The following is a 22,722-nucleotide window of genomic DNA, read 5'->3' on the forward strand; positions in this document are numbered from 1 at the left end:
GGTAGGTCCCAAGCACGATATACCACTCTATAACATCCTACACCTTAACAGAGCATATGGATTGGGGTTTCTGAGATGAGACAACCTCTAAGATCTTGAACTTTATTGTACTCTGAGAAATTTTTCCAAAGGCAATGACATCCTTCAAAACAGAATATATTAATGTTCTATAGAGAAGACCAATGCTATCCATTAGCATTAAATGTTTGCTTACAGTTTGTGACATTGACCATACTAATTAATTAGATTCATATCAGTAATGTCACAGATTTACATCATTTTTTATACATGATCTGCTTTTGAAGCAGTGGTTCACCTTGGAGAGTTCCAACTGGTGTATGAGGTCTTACAGAAAATTCTTCTCGGAAAAGTATGCAAACTGGCTCTCCTCAATGAGGAGGAAAACCGTCTTTCTAGTGCAGCCTATAAGTAACTACCCTGTAGGTCAATGTCCAAACCCATTAGAGAACCGTGAAACAGGACTAGGGAGATCAGTCAAACCAGAGACCCTGGTTCTCTTTGAGAAAAGTATACAAATTAGGTATCCTCCAGAAGAAGACAAACTGTCTCTCGTGCCACCCGTAGGTAGCTAAATTGACAGTAGAGAGACAGGTTTGGGGCTTGAGAGCTAATTTGTATGTGTGATCTTAAAATAATGCATCCTCCCTCCAGAACTTACTTGCTTCATCAGAGTCATAGCTGTTAGCTTCCTCATCTTCTTCTTCCTGCGGCTGTGACTGTCTGGCAGGAGTCGCTGTGATTGTTGACGGCACAGCAGCAGAGTATGATAAGGTTTGCCGAAGGGGTCTGTCTTCTCTAACACCTTGTGCTGTGAAACCACTGGGTTTTTCTTCCCTAGACACTGCAGTTGTGTAAGGCTGTTCAGGTGCCTGAGAAGCGGGAGCAGGGGGACCACCTATGGAAACAGTATAGTAACTTTATCATTATTTTCAGCTTCTGTCTTGTATATTTCATTTATTTAAAAGTTTCAGGCAATTCTCAAGCTTCAGTGTTATCTAATTGAGATGGGTTACCACAAAGATACACTGCTGTCATTTATAGGAACATTCTATTTGTGCCTAATCATGTGTTAAGCTTGAAAACATGGTTAGCCAATAACTAACTTTCAGTGCTTTAATTATTATATTAGAAGCTAGCTAATATTTGTTATGACAACTGAATAGTCATAGAAAATTAGGATTAATACCTTGCCCTTCTGGAAATCTGCTGGCTGGAGCTGGCCTTGGTGCTGATCTGCCACTTGCCGGAGGAGCTGTTAATAAAAATATCTAGCTAATATGCAACTGTTTCAAGAGAATTGTTACATTTGGATTAATTATATCTATATTGCACTTTGCCCACGAAAGTCTATATGGAGTAAATATAGTACAGAAAACACAAACCGTTCTCAAATGTTCCATTAAAAGGTATGTTTCCTGTTATAATAAAGTCATAATACTCAAAAATCTACAATACTTTCTGTAATTAATGGCATTGTCCGGGATTTGAAGAAATAAAGCTAACAGGAGTTAATGCAATAAAATACATTAATAATACTTCAGACCCAATCTCATTGGAAATTTTATTCATGCTCATCAGTATCATTTTGGTAGATAGATAGATATTTACTGTAAAAAAAAAAAGAAAAAATCAAGCACCTAGCAGGAGTTGTCGGAATCGAATGAAACTTTCTGTGTATGATTGTAACGTTGATATAAGTGATTACAATATCAGAGCAAAAGGATAATTTATTGCAGAACACTGTACACTTGAAGGGAGGCTTTAGTACCTTGTTGTACTGCCTGTAGCTTGGATGGAAGATGTGATACGGGTGGCTTGGAGAAATACAGGTTCCATATACCATAGTATCCTGCGGCATATCATCCACACTTGCTATAACTGAGCCTCTAGATCAGGCAAATGTGTAGGCTGTTAAAGTAGGTCGTTACCCAGATGGTCCTGTACATGATTTATTGGTGAAAAATTTGGTGAAGGGGCAAGGCATAGAAGTGTGGTAATGTTGTGAAGACATTCCTGTAACACCTTTCCTGTGTGTGGCCAAGCATTAACTTGCTGGAAAATGCCTCTTGGAGCCCGTCCATGAGAGGAACACATGTGGCTGCAGGATGTCCTGAACATATCGCTGAGCTGTCAGTGTCCCTCATACCCCTACCAGGGGTGACCAAGTGTTGTAAGCAGACCATCAAATCAACAGTGGGGGCAATGTGCCTCTCCACAAGAAAGGCAGGATTGAGGTGCTCACCCCTAGGTCTCCAGACACAAACACAGCCTTCGTCAGTGCCAAAACTAAACCTGGATTCCAACAACTCCGTTCCAATCCATAAACAAAGGCAGCAGTGGGTGTCAAAGGCACTACATGTATTGGGTACCGCGAGACTAAATGTCTTTCAGCAAAGTGCCTGGAAATGATTCCAACAGACACAGGGGCCTGTAATGATGGTAACAACTATCTTTGGATGGTGGACAATAAAACAGTTGGAGCTGCTCATGTTTGTCAGATGATCAGACGATCCTCTCTACTAGTGGTCTGTCAAGGGTGTCTTGAGTCCAGTCACCTTGTGTGCGATCACGCATCCACTGGTTCCAACACCTCCTAACAGTCTGGTCAGAATGGCCCAGATGGCAGCAATTCATCGATACAACCATCCAATTTCCTACATTCCAATAATGCACCCCCTTTAAAATTCTGTTAACTGGGCAAAATCTCTTCAATTGTGTCATAAAGGCATATCTACTGTTCAACAAGCTCTACACAAATGGAAAAAGAGGTCCATTGCACATAAGTAGCCTCTGAGGGCTTTTTTATGGACCAAGGGTTGAACTACTTTTAGGGCCTCGGGTGGCAAGACCGTTTATCTAACCATACCATAACACTAATCATTTACATATCTGTCGGAGATGTAGCCGTATGCCGAGTTTTGCAGCAAAATGACAACTTCTTCTAGGTGCTTGATTATTTTTGGTAAAGAGTGTAGATAAATAGATGTAATAGTCTGGCATTGTGGTTCTGCCACATTCACTTCCAACAGGGATGAGCTACAATATCAGATAAAGCCTACTGAGAGATGGGGCACTGCATCTTAAAAAAAGTAAATCCTTGTTTCTGTTTCCTTGACAACCATTCTAAATCATCATTTCCCAATATGTTGTGTAGAAAGAAAATATACCTTGCTGGGCAGACTGTACATTGGGATTCTGGTTTGCAGGAGGAGCAGGTCTTGCATTTGGACCCATATTGGTACGTCTTCCACCTGTGAAAACAAACACAAACAAAAAAACATCTAGTGTTTAGTTATTTGAAGACAAGCACAATTAAATATACATTTCTTGTGAACTGTAAATAGAAATCCAGAATAATTTTAAAATATATCCATATTTTCAAATGACTTAAGAATAAACTGCTGTGTGTACATGAGGAATTACACTATTTCTGGCTATTATATGATGTGTATTCTGCATTTTTCATCAGTTTCCCCCTCTGCAGGCCGTATCTGTAATTTTCAGATCCAGCAGCAGATCTTCTTGAGTGTCTCTTCCTGCCCCTTCCTTCTTCTACTCACCTCTCCTCTCTATAGACTTCAAAGGGCAGCATGAATTATCCCCTCCTCCATTTCCTCTGTTCCAGCTTATTTATGCTACTTAAGACAGATTTCACTTGGAAATAGGAGTAAATAAAAAAAACGAAGGGAGACCCCTAGTGTCCAGAACAGAGTGATTTTTTTTCAGCACAAAAACAATAATTTGTGGTAAAGCAATTTGTATATTTTATTCTTATCGCATTGATAATATCATAAACAGAAATTGCCTCAAAGTGCAGTGACCATTTAAGTTTATACTAAATAATATCTGAAGCCAACCACTGAAGAATAAAAAAATATTCAAATGTGACCATACTGTTAAATATCACAGGGTAACATGGACTTTATAGTGTAATTACCACATAAAGACAGTTGTAAATTACAGTTAAGACATATCCCTACCAAAAGAAAAAGAAGATTGTACATTTGGAGACATGGCTTCCCCGACTTTGGACCTGCCCTTTTTTCCATTTGTCCAAGGCTAACTTTAATTAGAAGCTTGGATCCTACATAAAGCCCTTAGTTTGGAGGTCTAGGACCAAAGAGAGAGGATTCTATTAGGGGAGGTCCCATTTGAAGAGGCTGTCCTGTCGCTGGCAGATGGACTCTTGCAATTTGATCAAAATATGCACTAAGAACCTTAAATTCATATGCATAGTAAATATTGGGTATTATGAAGCCGAATCTTCTGGTCGCTTCAATTCAAGTATACTCGAGAACCACCTCTGTCCTCTCTCCATCTATCAGTTTTGTTGATTCAAGTAGCAAGCACAGGCACACACAGAGTCCCTACATCTTCATACTATGAAGTGCTAGGCACTTCTATATGCCATATTACAGAGATATTCTGCTTCTTATGAAGAACACCTCTTTAACATGAAATCTGGATGAAAATAGAGGCAAACTGAGTTACAGCAGGACCACAAATCTTCCTAAGGGTACTGGATTACAACTCTTTACAACAGAGAGGCTGCACAGAGCTGTAATGCCAAAGTGCATGAGGCATTATGTACAGAATTATAACCTGATGCCTTTTGTATCTACTTGAAATTAAAGAGTTATTCCCATATTATAAGGGTGGCATATCACTAGGACCTCTGGGACTCCCTCCGATCCTGAGAAGGAAAGATCTGCAGCACTGAGTTAGTGCTGGGTACTCTTTCACGGCAGGGGTTTCCTGCACAGCGATGCTCCCGGCCACTGGCTGTGCAAGGAAGTCCAGCACAGTGCTTGCCGTGCAGATCTGGGCATATGATGTGAAGCCTGCAATCAAATTGAATGAGGGAGAATTGCAATAGGCTATTAGGAGAGCATTGGTTATTTTCTATGATTGTAGTGACCCTCCGATTTCGGGAGAGGGGTATATTACCTGCAGTTGTTCTTCTCTGCTGCCCTTCCAATCTGCCAATTGTAGGCTCTGTTTTCCGCTGTCTAAGATGGCTGTAGCTATTTTCTAACTACCAAATGCACACTGTGCACTGCTCTCTGATTGGCCAGTGATGATCATGTGAGCAGCTCTGGTCAAATCAGAGAGTAGTTATTAGTGCACTCGTAGTCTAATACTACTAATGCATTGTGGGGATTAGGTAGTTGAAAGATTGTGTTGGTGATCTTGGGTGACCGAAAACAGGAACCAAAACTGGCAGATTGGAGGGACAGCAGAGAACAACTACTGCGGGTGATACCAGGGACCAGAGGTTCACTTTAATGCTTTCACATATTTTTTCAAAGTACAAAAAAAGGATCATACTGTGGAGAGTCATTGGAACACGAAATTACCCTTTTGAGGGTGAATATTCCACAGATAAGTAGGGGGGAGCATATGTTTTTTTCAGACAGCTGTTTGTCCATGATGGCACAGATATGACAGGTCCTACAATAACTGAGTAATGCACTTGTTGGTGAAATATCTGGACTGCTGTATTGACATATTTCTCTCCCTGTTATTTATGGAGAGTGTTTTTTTTGCTATATGTATCTATGATTATTTGAGTTTTGTGCTATTGATTTTTATCAGGTTTTATTGTATTTCTTGTAAAGTATATTGTTTTAAAATGAGTTCAATTGCAGTAAATGTAAGATTTTTTGTGACCTCTGTTGTTGGATCTTTAATTAAAGTAAGTGTAGTTTTCCCAATATCAGATAATTATACAGTGCTATGTGTAAAGTTACACCATAGCAAGTTCTGCGTAGACATTTATGAGCAAGAACTGTTAAGCCACCGGAATTGTGAGTGTAGCAATAGACTGTAATCCAGGCTGTAACTCGGGGGAACTAACACCCCAATTATCAGTGTACAAGCAGCCACCGACAGGGCACTGAACGCCAAATCAGAGCTGCTTGTATTTAATGTTTACATTTTTATCATGTAATAGTTTGTGGAGAAATAATTCGTAACAGGTGTTAGGGTCATGAATGATCTAAAGTAAAAAATCGAATCGTGAGCAAATTAACTCATAAGCAAAAAAATCGCCGTGCAAGTGAAGCTGACAATTGATCAATGAGTTGTAGGAAAGAGTTTATGCAGAAATTATCAGAAGCAGAGAGCTCGACCCCAGAAACTCTGCCACAATTCAGGGGTCATAAATGAACGTTCACTTTACATTGGCGTGGTTGTCGGTACTCATTTGTACCGGACAACTGGGCTCCCTGACATTCCTAGTCAATGGACTTCAGCCTTTTCATCGAGATTTTCAGCTATGCTTTTCAAAGAATGTGCAATAGCTGCTTATCCGTGTACAAGAGATTTGTTGCATCAGCCCGGCAAGACCATTGCGTCGTGGAAATTCTTTGAGGTAGAGAAAACAGATTTCCTTTCACTTCATGTTTCATGAACGATTTAAGCGCCTTTTTTCAGATTTCAAACCGAAGATCTGAAGCAGTTGAAGAATATGTAGAGCTCCTCAAGAAAGCAGAACATCGGACAGCTGCTGGATAGCACTTGGCTGCTTCTTTTCCCACAAAATTTAAGCTGTGGGTGGCACAAGGTACCCAGATTGCCTTGGGATTTTCTGCTCTAATCTTGGCTTGAAGACCATTGAATTTCCCACTCATGGCTGCTGCGTTGTCATATGACCGACCTTGACAGTCTTTTACATATAGTCCATGTTAGTTAAGAAATGTTGTTAATCCTTGTAGCATTTCCTTTGCGTAATGACCTTGATTTGGCAGAAATTGTACAAATCGTTCTGCTGGCACCCTGTTCTCCATGTATCTAAATACCTATTATAGCTGGTCGATGTGCCCTTTATCGGATGATGAATCAAGCTACATGGAGTAATACTTTGAACGTTTGATATGCCAAACTATTTCCTGCAATAGCCTATTTCCCATAATTATGACAAGTTCATGGAAGATAGTTGACGACAGATAGTTGGTGTGTCCGGATCCTCTATTTCCGTGCTTCTGGACGTGTAAACATAAAATTTCATCATATTCTGCTAGAAACTCTAACATTCCAAGGTAGTTTCCATTTGAAGGGGATCTGACTTCATCTCTGCCTGAGAGTGCCAATCCATATTTGCATAGAAATGTAAGGACAGAGACTGAGCATTTTAGAATTTCTTTCCAATAGCTAGCCATTTCTCGAACTTCCTTGGCATGTTCTGTGTCTTTTTCTGCTGGTCTTCATGTGAATGTCACCATAAATTCCACGTGTTCCTTCAACTGTTTATGTTCACGCAAAAGGCTTGTCACATACTTCCAATCGCAGAATGCATCACTATTAAGCTGGGTTATATTTGGATTCATCAGTTTGCACACGTAGCAGTACACACGATCAGTTGCCGGTGAAAAACATAACCATTCCCATCTTACAACTTTTTCGTTTTGGTTTTCTCTGTTAAACAAGTTCGTTGTGCATCTTCTGGTTGCACTGCTGTCTTGTTGCTTCAAAGATTTCTCATTGAACAATTTGGTTTTCACAGTGTTCAAGCTTTCTTCTATTTCCTGAACCCAATTTCCACAAAGTTTTCTGAAGGATGCTCAGGTCATAAACAGACATCGTATTGGACCACTGGAGGAGCTGATACATTTGTTTCAGTCAGATTGGTGCTTTTGATCTCGGCCTGGTCATCAGTCGGCTCTTCATCCACTTTATCCTGCTGTTTACCAGTTTCATCTTCCTCATTTCTCACCTCATTTTCATTTTCTTCATTGCCTGAGAATTCTGGATCATTATCTGTTTTTCCAGGACCTGAGTCAGTTGACTGTGGACTGTCCTCAGGTATTTCTAGGACAACAAAGCTTCCTGTGCTAAAAAAAAGTCACTAGTTTTATGTAAAAGTTGTTACTGTTCCTTGGCACGTTCTTGGTTTCTTTTTCGTTTCGCAGCACCACTTTCGCATAGGCGAAGAACTTTGTGGCGTTCCTCAGATCTCTTTGGATTATCTTTGCCACTCATGATACATTAATCACAATTTCTAACTCCAGCTACGTACTGCTAGAAAACTTTATGGGACTTACTACTTTTAAGAATATCGGTATTAAGCCTGATCTATTTAAACAGATTAAAAAATAATAATATTCAAATGAATTAAGTTAATACTTGCAGGCTAACTTCTTTATCCTTTAAAATCAACCATTACAGCTTTTTGATTTTTATATGTGTGTGTGCTGTCATGGCCCACGCCACCATTGCTGACTAAGTATTTTAGGTCTGTGCCGGCTTTGGAAAATCAGGCATACGCTGTCACACTGTAACTAACTATGCAACTTTACTATGTGGGACATTTAAAACTAGAAAAATACGTAGAATTATTATTTTCTACACAAATAACTTATATTTTTGTAATCGGATATTTCAAAGGGAATTTCCCATTTTTTCATTTCACTTGGTGGCGACCCATGGGTGGCCGCCCATGTCGCTCTTGCCTAAACCTGGGCCTGTTGATAAGCATTGCTGGCATAATAATTTGCATCTTGCTTTCTTCATTCTGCATTAGTTTGAACTTAGAAATGTATTTAGCATTTTCTATCATCTTACACAAAATATTCAGACTTGAAGCTGTAATCTTACTAATTGTTATTTAAAAAATCAGCATATAAATAGATTAATGCAGAGACACAGTGATACTGCATAATGCCAAGTACTTCCCAGCAATAAATGCTTTAGAGGAATTATGAACTATATTTACTGTATCCAGTGTCATGTAAATGAGTAAATCTGATAACAGAAATTACATTTTTATGTGTTTCTTTTTTAATCCAGGCCTTGTCCTGTGTGGTAGGGCTACAGGGGAATGGTGATAATGATCATTCTGATGTTTGCAAGATGTCAGAAACAATAATCAAGCAAATCAATTTTCAGAAGATTATGCTGTGAGCTCCAGGCAGGTCATTAAATAGGGCTCTGCTAATCAAGAATTTCATTTCTTTATATAATCTTCCTTTATTTCATCACTAAACAAACAATACATACAGAATTACTGAAATGTATGTGATACGGATATAGTGATGTGTTTATAGCATGTTGTTCTTACAATATGTATTGAGTATATGCAAACTTGAAATGGGCAGTTGCGATAAGATTTAGCTACAGGCATGAATTACTTAAGTGTAAGAAAAATATACAAAAAATATACATCAGATACAATTGTCATGATAGGTAGTAGGTGACACAGGTAGCAGGATACGAGGCGAGCACCGGACTTATAAAAATATGAATTTTTATTACAACTATTAATGATGAAGGAATTTAATTATACAAGGCTAGTGAACCACTGTGAATGTCTTGTACTTTTTTGCGATGCTGAACTACAGTACTGACTAGTTATCACAAGAAATCATATCTACGTACAGCAACTCTCAGTGTGTGATGACAATATCAATGACACACTTCAAAGAATGAGTAAATGATATTTCAACAATAGGTAGTAATTCAAGGTTGGTGGCTTGCCACACACAGTCTGAAGTTAAGAAACAAATTCTATGAGCCTGTCTGCTTACTGTTAGGGATATCTGGAGGAAAGTCCCTATAAATCTCTGGTTTGCTCTAGCAAGGTCCTTCTATTTGGTTCTTGCACAAGCCATCTGAATTTTTTGTGTCCAAATGATGTACATGAAGTAACTGCTTTCTTACAGATATTGTCTTCTGTATGTAAATGTATAGTTTTGTTTTTTCCCCCGAGGATCATACTCATTTACAACTCCAATGCTAAGCATTCCTAATCGTGCTCTCCTGGTTCCGGTTTGACACTACTGCAGCTTGGTGCAGCCTTCTCTCAGTGATCTGAAAGTAGCTTTGCTATTGGACACCAGGAATTACGCAAGTCAATGTCTCTCCACCGCCTGGGTAATTATTCTCCCTATGAGTGATATCCCTATGTGGCTGGTCTTTTCCCTCTGGCAAGCACACACCAGCTCACATGTCATCTGCTACTATCTACTGCACCCTCATTCTAGACCCCAGCGATGAAGCACATAAACAAAAACACTTCATTATCTCACCTCTCTTCTAATGCCCCATGGGTGACATCATCAGGGCAGAGGACTCTACTCGGTGGAGCTGCGTAGCACATTATACTCCACAATTCGGTTGCATGATCTCTTGAGTCTTGCCATGTATACTCCGCAATTAGGTTGCAGGATCTCTTGAGCCTTGCCATGTGCTTGGTTTTCTGGACTTTTGCCCAAGCATGAGTCCCTACATGGGAGTTGTGCCTCTCAGAGAAGGTGTAGCCTACTTCACTGGAGGAGGGAGGCACATCCTAAATAATTACAGCCTCTCATAACTAGGCAGTTCTTATCCACAATGTCTAAATTAGATTTAGCAAAATCTTCTGTAAAAACCTTTACACCCTTGAATTCAGTGGATGCTTTATAAAGCTATATACAGCATGCTGTCCATACTGGCAGAATTTCAAACATTTAACTCCATGGTAATAATCAAGCAAATTGTAGCTGTGCAGCCTAAGAACAAACACGACACAGGTACGTAGAGAGGTGTCAATAATGCTCAGGGTCCTTGTGCCATTTAGTAATTATCCAAAATTATAAGATTTACATGGTCGATCATTGTAGGCATGCAAGTACGTGTGCAATACATTCTTTTAACATTTACAAATAAGACTACATTCACATTATGTCTGCATTGCTTCAGCATCTTTAATGGGAAGTGTTCCTGGCTTATATGTCAAATGTATGCATAGACCTATGACTGAATCCATATGAAGGTCTTTGGAGCATTAAATGTTCAGGGTTCACTCAAAGCAGCATTCAGTATCTGGTTATTAATTGATCTGTTCAACATAATTGACCAAACTAGTGTAACAGATGTATGACTGAAGTAGAACGAAAGGTAAAGTTTCCATTTTACCTGCACAGAGCATGCATAATAAAAAAAAAAAAAAAGAAAACTTTACTTTCTGTTGGTTTGTATTTTCTATTTTCTGTATTTTCTATTAGCTTATTAGCAAATCTGCTTATTTTCTTTCTTTTTTTAAGGAAATATAATAGAAGGGAAGTTGAGAAGACCTCATTCCAAAGGCAAGCAGTTGAGAGGAGCAAAGTTGCTGTTATTTCTTCTGTCCCCTTAGTTTACAGTCATGCTGCCAAAACATACCGTAATTTGAATTTAACATCATCTAATATAAAAAAAAGACTACCGGCTTTTTCTTGCACCACTCTTTGACCCCTTTGCATGACCTTTGGTGGATGATTTTGGCATTAGATTTGTTACATCCTCACCAACACAGCAAAATCATAAAATTTGAGTTTGATACATTGAGTGACCTGTCAGGCAAGGTCAAAGTTCCTATGTTAAGTCTAGTGGCACTGTTGTGATTCAGCCAACAGCACCGCTAGGGAGAGTCAAGCATTGCTAAGCGACGTTCATATCAAGTACTTACCAGTTTGACTGTTGCCATGTCCCTGAAATGTGGAAGACCACTCCGTGAACGGCGAACAGTTGAAGCTAAATCATTGGCTCAACAGTCCTTAAAACATTTACAACCATTTTTCCAAACATTTTATGTTTGCATAGTGAACATTGGGTTAATCTAGTTATAAAAATGTGTCAACAAAGGCTGGCAAGGGTGAAACAATGTAGGCAATTTTGGGTCCACCCTATTTCTTTGGCAAGAATAATCTGTGGGGTATACTTCATCTTCTACCTGGAGCTTTGTGAACACATGGACAAGTTCTTTGACTACATATACATGGGTATGGGCAGTTTTGATAACCTTTTTAAGTGGGTTTCTGTAAAACACGAGGTACACAAAGCCATTAAAAGGTTTTCTGATTTATTTTAATAAAACAGTACCCTAGATGTGGGCTAAATTATCCTAGTAAAATCTACAAAACTAGACAGACAAGGACCAGAATAATAGTGGACTGAGCATTTGGATTATTAATCACAAAATGACCTGCCCAGATGCCCAAGTGTGTAGACAAAGGGCACACTCAAGTGTCTAGATCGGAAAGCCTCACTGCACAAGACAAGAAAAACATTTTCAAGGAAGAAACAAAACTGTAGTCAATTTAAACAAATATTTATTTTTTTACATTACCTGTTGCTTTCCCAAACCCATATATACTTTACAAAAAATTTTTAAAAGTCAAGCACGTGGATGTTGTTTTGCTGCAAAACCCTGCATGCAGTTACATCGCAGGCAGATATGCAAATTATTAGATGAACAGGCATGGCACCTTGGGCCCTAGTAAAGGTTCCACCTTTGGCCAATAGAAAATTTCTCAGTGGCTACTTGTGTGTAGCGGACCTCTTTTTCAACTTGTGTAAAGCTTGCTGGCTACTAGACATGCCTCTACGATGCAATCAAAGAGATTTTGCCCAGTTAAAGTTCAAGGGGGCACATCATTGGGATGCGAGAAGCTGGATGGTTTTATTCCATGAATTGCCCACCACATTGGCCATGCTGACCAGACTGTTAGAAGGTGTTGGGACCAGGGAATGCATGAGGACATGCACGCAAGGCGATTGGGCTCAGGATGCCCTCGACAGACCACCAGTAGAGAGGTTTGTCTGATTGTTCTACAAGCACAAGCAGCTCCAGCTGTTTAGTTGTCTGCAATCTAGAGACAATTGGCACCATTGTTACAGGCCTATGCCTGTTGGTCTCATTTTGAGGCACTTAGCTGAAGGACATTCGATCTCACGACACCTATTATGTGTACTGCCTTTGATACCCCACCCAACATCACCTCCATTTGCAGTGGTGTCATGAATGACAAATTGGACAGCTACAGATTGCAATCAGGTTGTCTTCTGCAACGAATTCAGGTTTAGTTTGGGCACTGACAATAGCCGTGTTTGTGTTTGGAGGTCTGGGGGTGAGTGCTTCAATTCTGCCTTTGCGTTCAAGCAGCACACTGTCCCCCACAGCTGGTGTGATGCTCTTGGAGGCCATCGCATAGGACAGTTGGTACTCCTTGATAGGGGTACGAGGGACCAATGGCAGCAATATCTTCAGGACATCCTGCAGCCACATGCATTCCCTTTCATGGCAGGGCTTTCAAGAGTAATTTTTCAGCAGGATAATGCTTGGCCACACACAGCAAGGGTGTCAAAGGAATGCCTCCACAACATTGCTGCACTTACCTGGCCTGCTCAGTCACCATATTTATTGCCAATAGAATTTTATGGGACCATCTGAGACGTCAACTTTGATGGTCTACGAGTTTACACGAACTCTGTTACAGCAGATGTAGACCGATATGCCACAGAATAGCATACGGAACATGTATGCCTCCATGCCCGAATGTATCACATCTTGCATCCAAGCTAGAGGTGGCCCAACATGGTACAAGAGCCTCCCTTCAAGTGTTCAGTTTTCCATAATGAATTATCCTTTTGTTCTAATTGTAATCACTTACTTATATCAATATTACAATTACACATAGAAAGTTTCATTACATTTCAACAACTCCTTCTATGTGCTTGATTTAGTTTTTCAATGAGTGTACTGATGTTTTTCAATACTTGAAAATGTAGATATTTTTCTTCTCAAAATAGCTTTTAACAACAACTTAGAACTGAAAGCTTGTTAAAATACAATTCCAAAAAATTAAGATAGCTGATGGTAATTAGGCTTGCTGCTGTATTCTGAGCAGAGGTATGCTTAATGGTGGTGTCCAAGATGATGTCTTCCTTGAGGACCACTTCAACAGGGACTTTGGACTATCAAGTACTTGTGATTCTTTAAAAAAAAACAAGAGAGAGAGACAGATAACTTTGATTTAGTACAGTAGTCATTAAATTAAGGGAACCTAAAATGTAGAATTAATTTTTAGCTCTACCACCTGTACAATAGTAGATTAAGGCCTTATGTTTTTAATTTTCATGTCTATAAAGTAGCAAAAAGGTCCTCATTCCGATAGTGATCCAGCAATCCATGACTTCATATATTATGGTTTACATCTTTTTGAAAAATGTTTGTACCTGGATTCACTAAAATTCTTTTGCCATGGTAAGATAAATTAATATAGTACAAATAGTACAATTACAAATCAGGCTGTAGGCCCCTTTTTGGTTGATGTGTAGCAATATTGTTTCATTTTGGCCAAGTACTGAAAGCTATAACAGTAGAATAGCAACGGCTATTGAAAATGGAAAAAATACTCATTAAATGCCCCTCAGCAGATTGTCTTAGGATTTCAAGCATGGCTTGGTAATGATAGATCCACCATCTCAATGGTACTGAACCTCTAGGGAACAGTCTATCTTCATTAAGGTCCCTGATGAAGCTATTCTATATCGAGCACCAGCACAAGTTTGTGATGCCATTTTTTTCCCTAAAAAATAATTAAAAATAAATCACAAATAACATGGAAGTTTAGGAACAGACTCCTGTCTACTCCTATTAGAATCTGAATGAAACTTGCACTTTAAATGCCATTTTTTTAAGAATTATAACTTACCACTTCTCGTCTGGGTTGGTAGTGTATACTAGGAAGACCTATCTCATGATATACTTGCTCGCACAGGTGTCATGTGGCAACATGAACTGAATGCTCACTCACACTCTGGTCCCAGGTGGCTGGTCTGGCCTTCAACAGTTGGATAATGAGTTTGTTATCAAAGTTTGTCAGGGGCGCTTCCTCACCCTTCCTGGTGAAGCATCTGGAACCCTGAAAAAAAGGAAAAACAATAATTATCCTAGCCAAGACATATATCACTTTTGGTTGACTTAATTTCTCTTTAGTAAGAACACCATTGAAAATATAGTTGACTATTCTCAACTAGACAGAAAGACAAACCTATATGATCAGATTGTCATAAATTTACTGATCATGGGGCTGAATCAATCCTTATAATTGGGTATAAAAAATACCATTACTCGGGCTCTCTAATGGAAGTTGTAAATTCTCGTGACAAGGATAACAGAAAAAAATTATTTCTGTAAAACCTAAGTGAAATGTCTGTGGCCAGACTGTTTTCCCAAGAAGGAATAATACTAAAATTATTGACATATGATGTTGTGGATTGGTGGTGACTTTTCTTTTGGATCATCGATGTGTAATGATCCACTGTGGCTTGACATACATTTAAAATTGTGTTAGCTTGTAACACGACGCACAGCTGGGCTCCTGGGAGAGCCAAACAGGTGCAGATCTTGAAAATGAAAATTGGCAATGCCAGGTTCAAAAGAACATAACCAGAGGGCAACATTAGACAAGCTATAAATGATAGCAGAAAAATGGAAGACAGAATTAAGTCTTTTGTCCAAGCACCAAAAGATTTGCAATTACATCCTTCATACTACTGTGTCTCGGAGCAAAATATTATCATTGAAACATTGGGTGGAAAGAGACTGGCACTGAAAGAAAAAAAAAAAAAAAAAAGCACATAGAGCCTGTAGCCTTTCAGCCTGCTTGGCAAGGTGTTGCAGTAGGATTTACTGAACGATAAACTCATGTTCACTTGGCAGGGCATGGGGAAGTTAAGAATATTTATTCAAATTTTTAGATTTCCGCACTCACCACTTGTGCAGCTGCACTCAATCACAAGTGCCCCGACATGGAAGATTACGATTGCTGGGGGTGAGCAGGCTAAAAATAAAAATATGTTAGTAACTGTGCATAATCAGACAAAAAATATACATATTACAACTTCGCTTTCCTGTTGTGACCCCGCTTTAATAGATTCTTCTGAAGATTGATTTGATGATTACTGCAAGACAAACTGAATTTTGATTTGAGATAATAAACAAAAACAGGAATTACAATCCTTCATCTTAAATGAGGAAGGGAGGGGTGGTTCCTATCTTTTCCAGTGGTGGAGACATCTAGAAAATAAAAATTTTGATTATTCATACTTTTTAAGGCTTCAAACTTTATTGTAAACTATTATAAAAAGTACATCCTCTCACCTCGTAGAGCCAGAAACAGGATAGTCTTGGGTGTTTCATCTTTCTGAAGCAATACATACACAGAAATATGAGAAAGGACAGGAAAAGAATTTTAAAAATATGCACCAACAGAAAGTATAGGAATAAGATAACAAAATTGGACCAAAAAAATATGCATACCTTTTTTTGTGGTGTGGACCACCTGGCCTAAAGCCGTATGGAGAAAAGAAAAAGAAAAAGGGTTGGATGAGTATTCCTCATACTTTACAAAAAGAATCTTTGAACCAGGCATTGTAATATAGTCTGCAGCAAGACAACAAAGCATCAAACAATGGTGCACTTACAATTTGGTTGTTTTTGGGGGCCAGGAGGACAATTTTCAGCTGCTTTTCCCAGTCTGTATGGTGCCTTGGGGTCTTTTCGAGTGTCTTCTGGGAGTTTCCAGATGCTCTGTTCACTTTACATCATATGGTCTTCTCCTCTGAATATACTCGGTTTAATTTAACAGGTCAGTTTAACGAAAGTAATAAGAGAAACGAATGGAAGACTTTCCATTTGCTTTTGTCTCTCATTAATATTTTTTAAAAGTTGGAAACCTTCCTTCCACTTAGGTTTCTGTTACTTTTGTTGGAAAATAAGCGCTGTAGACCGTGCTATTTGTTCCAGTAAAGTAACAGAAATGGAATGGAATCAAGCAGATGACAATGTTGAAATTTTAGAAACTCATTGAAGACAATGGTGAAAAATGGAACCATTTATTTGCATATTTTTTTCAGCACAAGCATAAAACAGAAAAGCAAAAATAGGCTGGAAAACCGGATGCAGACATGAATGGAACAACAGTTTACTCGAGATCTTATTATATTTCTCCAAGATCCTTTATTCAATAATTAGTGACTCATAGAATATAAATATTAAATAAACAGAATTAGGGCGAGCACCCACTGGCGCTTGCGTTTTCCGCGGGAAAAAACGCAGCGTTTTCGCCGCGTTTCCCGCGATTTTTCCGCGCGTTTTTCGCGGCGTTTTCGCAGCTTTTCCATTAATTTCCATTGACTTTCATGGGTGCATTAGGAGAAAAATAAGGACACATATGCAACTGACAGTTCCTATGTTAAAAACGCAAACGCAACGCAAAAAAAACGCCAGTGGACAGGAACACATGTTATCTCTATGCCTGTGCAGGAAAAACGCAAAACGCAAAACGCAGGTAAAAAAACGCCAGTGGGTGCTCGCCCTTAAAGGGGATTTCTGGAAAAACACTATTGACTAGCTATCATCAATAGTTACATCGGCTGGGGTCATTCACTCAGGACCCTGATCGTTTAGTTGTTTGGGTGCCCGCTGTCAGCGCTATAGCACAGGGTGCAGAGCAAATGCAAATCGCTCCGCCACCTGTGTAGTGAGCGCTGCTGGTAATTTTATGTACAGCTTCCATCATAATCAAACTGTGTGTGCAATTACCAGTGCCAAGAGATACACAGGGATCAGAGAGATCTGCTTCCTCTTGATATCATGTTGTGCTGCTGACAGTGGGTGCCCAAACAGCTGATCAGTCAGTGTCCCGATCAACTATTGATGACTAGAGATGAGTGAGCACACTCGTCCGAGCTTGATGCACGTTTGAGTATTAGGGTACTTGAGATGCTCGCTACTCGAGACAAACACCACGCGGTACTCGAGTCAATTGCATTTCCCTTCCCCGCATGTTTAGCGCCATTTTCTAGCCAATAAACATGCAGGGAAGGCATTACTACTTCCTGCTGTGACGTGCCAGCCCTCTGCCCGCCAACAGTAGTGAGTGGCTGGGCCGATCAGGTGACCGCCGAGTACTTAAAATGGTTCCGCCCGTGGCTCGCCTCAGACACATGCTGGCAGAGGTTAAGGATAGTGCTGCTTCCTATATAGGGACAGTGTTAGAGTAGGATCCTGTCGTCAAGAACCCCAAAGGTCCTTCTTAGGGCTACTCCTAATAGTGTGCATTACTGTTGTGGCTGGCTGGGAGCAGTAGTGCACAATTTTATTGTTTTTTTTAAGCATCTACGGCCTTGTAGGCCATTTCAGCTATACTGTGTGCGCAGTGCCGTAGGCAGAGTGTAGGGACACAGCTACCCATATAGGGAAAGCTGTACAGTCCGCCTGATCCTCCGTACCAGAACCCCAACGGTCCTTCTTAGGGCTACATCTCACCGTGTGCATTATAGTTGTGGCTGGCTGGGAGCAGTAGTGCGCCAACTTTTGTATTACGCATCTAGGCCTGTTCCCACCCTTTCAGTTATAGCGTTCTCAGCCTGCAGTGCCTTACAACGAGCTCTCACCGTAAAACTGCACTCTAAAATTTCCTAGGCTACTGCAAAGTATTTCAGTTATACCGTCCTGTGTGTGCAGTGCCGTAGGCAGAGTGTAGGGACACAGCTACTTAGATAGGGAAAGTTTCACAGTCCTTCTGATCCTCTATACAAGATCCCAATGGTCCTTCTTAGGGCTACATCACACCGTGTGCATTATAGTTGTGGCTGGCTGGGAGGAGTAGTGCACCAACTTATGTATTACGCATCTAGGCCTGTTCCCACCCTTTCAGTTATAGCGTTCTCAGACTGCAGTGCATTACACCGAGGTAATTTAACACCAAACTATTTCAGCTCTGCCACTGTGCAGAGCATCTCACAATACCCTTTCCTTGGGCAGTGAGAGCAGGAACTGTCGTGGATGGCAGAAAACGCGTCCAGCAATGTATCGACCACCCAATCTTCTATGTAGTCCACTATTCCCGGCCTAGAGACTGCAACTCTGAATCCTCTGGCTGCTGCTCCTCCTTCCTCCCAGCCTCCTCACTCCATGAAAATGACATATTCTGATGAGCAGGCAGACTCCCAGGAACTGTTCTGGGGCCCCTGCCCTGAGTGGGAAAAAACAGTTCCTCTCTCACCTAAGGAGTTTGTCATGACCGATGCCCAACCTTTGGAAAGTTCCCGGAGTCCGAGTGATGAGGCTGGGGACTTCCGGCAACTGTCTCAAGAGCTTTTTGTGGTTGAGGATGATGAGACACAGTTGTCTGTCAGTGATGTAGTATTAAGAGCAGTAAGTCAGAGGAAGGAGCGCACAGAGGATTCGAAGGAATTGCTGCTAGAGGATGAGGTGACTGACCCCACCTGGTTTGCTAAGCCTACTGAGGACAGGGCTTCAGAGGGGGAGGCAAGTGGAGCAGCAGGACAGGTTGGAAGAGTCAGTGGAGTGGCCAGGGGGAGAGGCGGGGCCAGAGCGAAGAATCCCCCAACTGTTTCCCAAAGCACCCCCTCGCGGCAAGCCTCTGTGCAGAGGGCTAGGTATTCAAAGGTGTGGATGTTTTTAAGTGAGAGGACGGCCGACCGTCGTACAGTGGTGTGCAACCTGTATCGCACCAAGATCAGATAGGGAGCCACCACCAGCCTGACCACCACCAGCATGCGCAGGCATATGATCGCCAAGCACCCCACAAGATGGGACAAAGGACATTCACCACCTCACACCACTCCCTCTTCCCCTGTGCCACAACCTGCCACACAGATCCAACCCCTCTCCCAGGACGCAGGCACAAGCGCCTCCTGGCCTGCACCCACACCCTCACCTCCATGGTCCTCCACTCCATCCAGCAATCTCTCTCAGTGCAGCGTTGAGGTGTCGCTAACACAAGCGTTGGGTCAAAAGTGGTAATACGCCACCACCCACCCGCATGCACAAGCTTTAAACGTGCACATTGCCAAATTAATCAGCCTTGAGATGCTGCCGTACAGGCTTGTGGAAACAGAGGCTTTCAAAAACATGATGGCGGCGGCGGTCCCATGCTGCTCGGTCCCCAGTATTTTTCCCGATGCGCTGTCCCCGCCCTACACCAGCAGTCTCCCGCAACATCAATCATGCCCTCACCAACACGGTAACTGGGAAGGTCCACTTAATAACAGACACGTGGACAAGTACTGGCGGGCAGGGCCACTATATCTCCCTGACGGCACATTGGGTGAACTTGGTGGAGGCTGTGACTGAGTTTGAGCCTGGGACAGCTCACGTCCTACCCACACCCAGAATAGCGGGTCCTACCAGGGTGCTGGTATCTGCGGCGTTTTATGCCACCTCCTCCAAACCCCTTCTCCTCTGCCACCTCTACCTCTCAATTTAAAAAGTGTGAGCACGTCGCCAGCAGTTGGTAGCACGCGGCACGGCAGCACAGCAGTGGGCAAGCATCAGCAAGCCGTGCTGAAACTAATCAGCTTAGGAGACAAGAGGCACTCGGCCCCCGAGCTGTTGCAGGGTCTGACGGAGCAGACCGACCTCTGGCTTTCGCCGCTGAGCCTCCAACCGGGGATAGTCGTGTGTGACAACGACCATAACCTGCTGGCGGCTCTGCAGCTCGGCAGCTTCACACACGTGCCATGCCTGGCCCACGTCTTCAGTCTGGTGGTTCAGCGGTTTCTGAAAAACTACCCCCACTTGTCTGATCTGCTCGGCAAGGTGCGCCTTGTCTGTGCACATTTCCGCCACCCTGAGGACCCTGCAACGTCGGTTTCAGCTGCCAGAGCACCGACTGCTGTGCGACATGCCCACAGGCTGGAATTCTACGCTGTATATGTTGGCCAGGATGTACGAGCAGCGTGGAGCAATAGTGGAATACAAGCTGCAACATGGGTGGTGGAGTGGTAGTCAGCCTCCGCAATTCTTTACTGAGGAGTGGGCATGGATAGCAGATATCTGCCAGGCCCTCAGAAACTTTGAGGAGTCTACCCAGATGTTGAGCGGCGATGCGGCAATCATTAGCATTACCATCCCACTGCTTTGCCTACTGAGAAGTTCACTGCTAACCGTTAAGGCCGACGCTTTGCGGTTGGAACAGGAGACGGAACATGACAGTTAGTCACTTGATAGCCAGACCACCCTCATGTCTATCTCAGCGTGTTTTGGAGGGGGAGGAGGAAGAGGCGGAAGAGACAACTGGCCACACTGCAGAGGGTACCCATGCTGCTTGCCTCTCATCTGTACAGCGTGTATGGGCTGTGGAGGAGGAGGATCCTGAAAGTCATCTTCCTAGCGAGGACAGCCATGTCTTGTGTACTGGCACCCTTGCACACATGGCTGACTTTATGTTAGGCTACCTTTCTTGTGACCTTCGCGTTAGACGCATTCTGTCCAACACGGATTACTGGGTGTACACCCTTCTAGACCCACGGTATAAGGAAAACCTTTCCACTCTCATTCCCGAAGAGGAAAGGGGTACGAGACTGATGCAATACCACAGGGCCCTGGTGGAAGAAGTGATGCTAAAGTTCCCATCTGACAGCGCTAGTGGCAGAAGATGCAGTTCTGAGGGCCAAGTAGCAGGGGAGGCGCAGGGATCAGGCAGCATGTCCAGCGCAGGCAAGGGAACACTCTCCAAGGCTTTTGCCAGCTTTATGGCTCCCCAGCAAGACTGTGTCACCACTCCCAGTCAAGGCTTAGTCGGAGGGAGCACTGTAAAAAGAGGTCCACCTATACTCTTGCTACAGAAATGTTACAGAGGTCCGCCTATACTCTTGCTACATAAATGTTACAGGGGTCTGCCTATACTCTTGCTACATAAATGTTACAGGGGTCTGCCTATACTCTTGCTACATAAATGTTACTGCGGTCCGCCTATACTCTTGCTACAGAATTGTTAATGGGGTCCGCCTATACTCTTGCTACAGAAATGTTACTGGATTCTGCCTATACTCTTGCTACAGAAATGTTACAGGGGTCCGCCTATACTCTTGCTACAGAAATGTTACAGGGGTCCGCCTATACTCTTGCTACAGAAATGTTACAGGGGTCCGCCTATACTCTTGCTACAGAAATGTTACAGGGGTCCGCCTATACTCTTGCTACAGAAATGTTACAGGGGTCCGCCTATACTCTTGCTACAGAAATGTTACAGGGGTCCGCCTATACTCTTGCTACAGAAATGTTACAGGGGTCCGCCTATACTCTTGCTACAGAAATGTTACAGGGGTCTGCCTATACTCTTGCTACAGAAATGTTACAGGGGTCTGCCTATACTCTTGCTACAGAAATGTTACAGGGGTCTGCCTATACTCTTGCTACAGAAATGTTACAGGGGTCTGCCTATACTCTTGCTACAGAAATGTTACAGGGGTCTGCCTATACTCTTGCTACAGAAATGTTACAGGGGTCCGCCTATACTCTTGCTACAGAAATGTTACAGGGGTCCGCCTATACTCTTGCTACAGAAATGTTACAGGGGTCCGCCTATACTCTTGCTACAGAAATGTTATGGCGGTCTGCCTATACTCTTGCTACAGAAATGTTACAGGGGTCCGCCTATACACTTGCTACTGAAATCCGATTCATGAAGGAAGGTGAAATTATTTACTTAAGGCCTCCGTTGATGTCGCCTGACAGGATCTTTATCTGCGGACCTTTTCCCAACTTCAGCGTATGTGCCACTTGGCAAAATGGTGGACGCAAGCGCAACTGTTAAAGAGGGCCCGGGAAATTGAAAATCTCCTTGCTCCCAGCTACTATAAGTAGCCAAGAGCCTGGAGCAGTGAACGAGGGCCGCATTGAGCGGTCCCCGGTCACAAGATTGCCATTATCCAATGGATAATGGCGATCACGTAAAAGTTAAAAACAGTTTAACTTCAATTCTCTATTCGGCTTGGGCCTCGTGTATACGGATATAAGATTAGGGCCACAATGGTTATGTTTCTAAACACGCGACAAACAGGGGTATACATTTTGGGGTGCAAGTCTTTATTCAGATGTGCGCTGTACAACCAAAAAAAACTTTTTTAAAATGACACATTTGTCAA

The 22,722-nt window shown here is 42.0% G+C and overlaps 1 protein-coding gene across 1 annotated transcript in view; it reads right to left on the bottom strand.

Moving 5' to 3' along the window:
- Positions 1-22,722, bottom strand: part of RPH3A (rabphilin 3A) — a 248,315-nt gene that overhangs the window by 40,280 nt on the left and 185,313 nt on the right. Inside the window, exons 9-11 of the mRNA XM_066601920.1 lie at positions 3,189-3,272; positions 1,208-1,273; positions 680-916 (exon numbers count right to left, since the gene is read on the bottom strand). Coding sequence (XP_066458017.1) covers positions 680-916; positions 1,208-1,273; positions 3,189-3,272 — 387 coding nt within the window. The remainder of the gene's footprint in view (positions 1-679; positions 917-1,207; positions 1,274-3,188; positions 3,273-22,722) is intronic.

The sequence above is a fragment of the Eleutherodactylus coqui genome, chromosome 5 (assembly GCF_035609145.1).
Source record: "Eleutherodactylus coqui strain aEleCoq1 chromosome 5, aEleCoq1.hap1, whole genome shotgun sequence".
Taxonomy (NCBI): domain Eukaryota; kingdom Metazoa; phylum Chordata; class Amphibia; order Anura; family Eleutherodactylidae; genus Eleutherodactylus; species Eleutherodactylus coqui.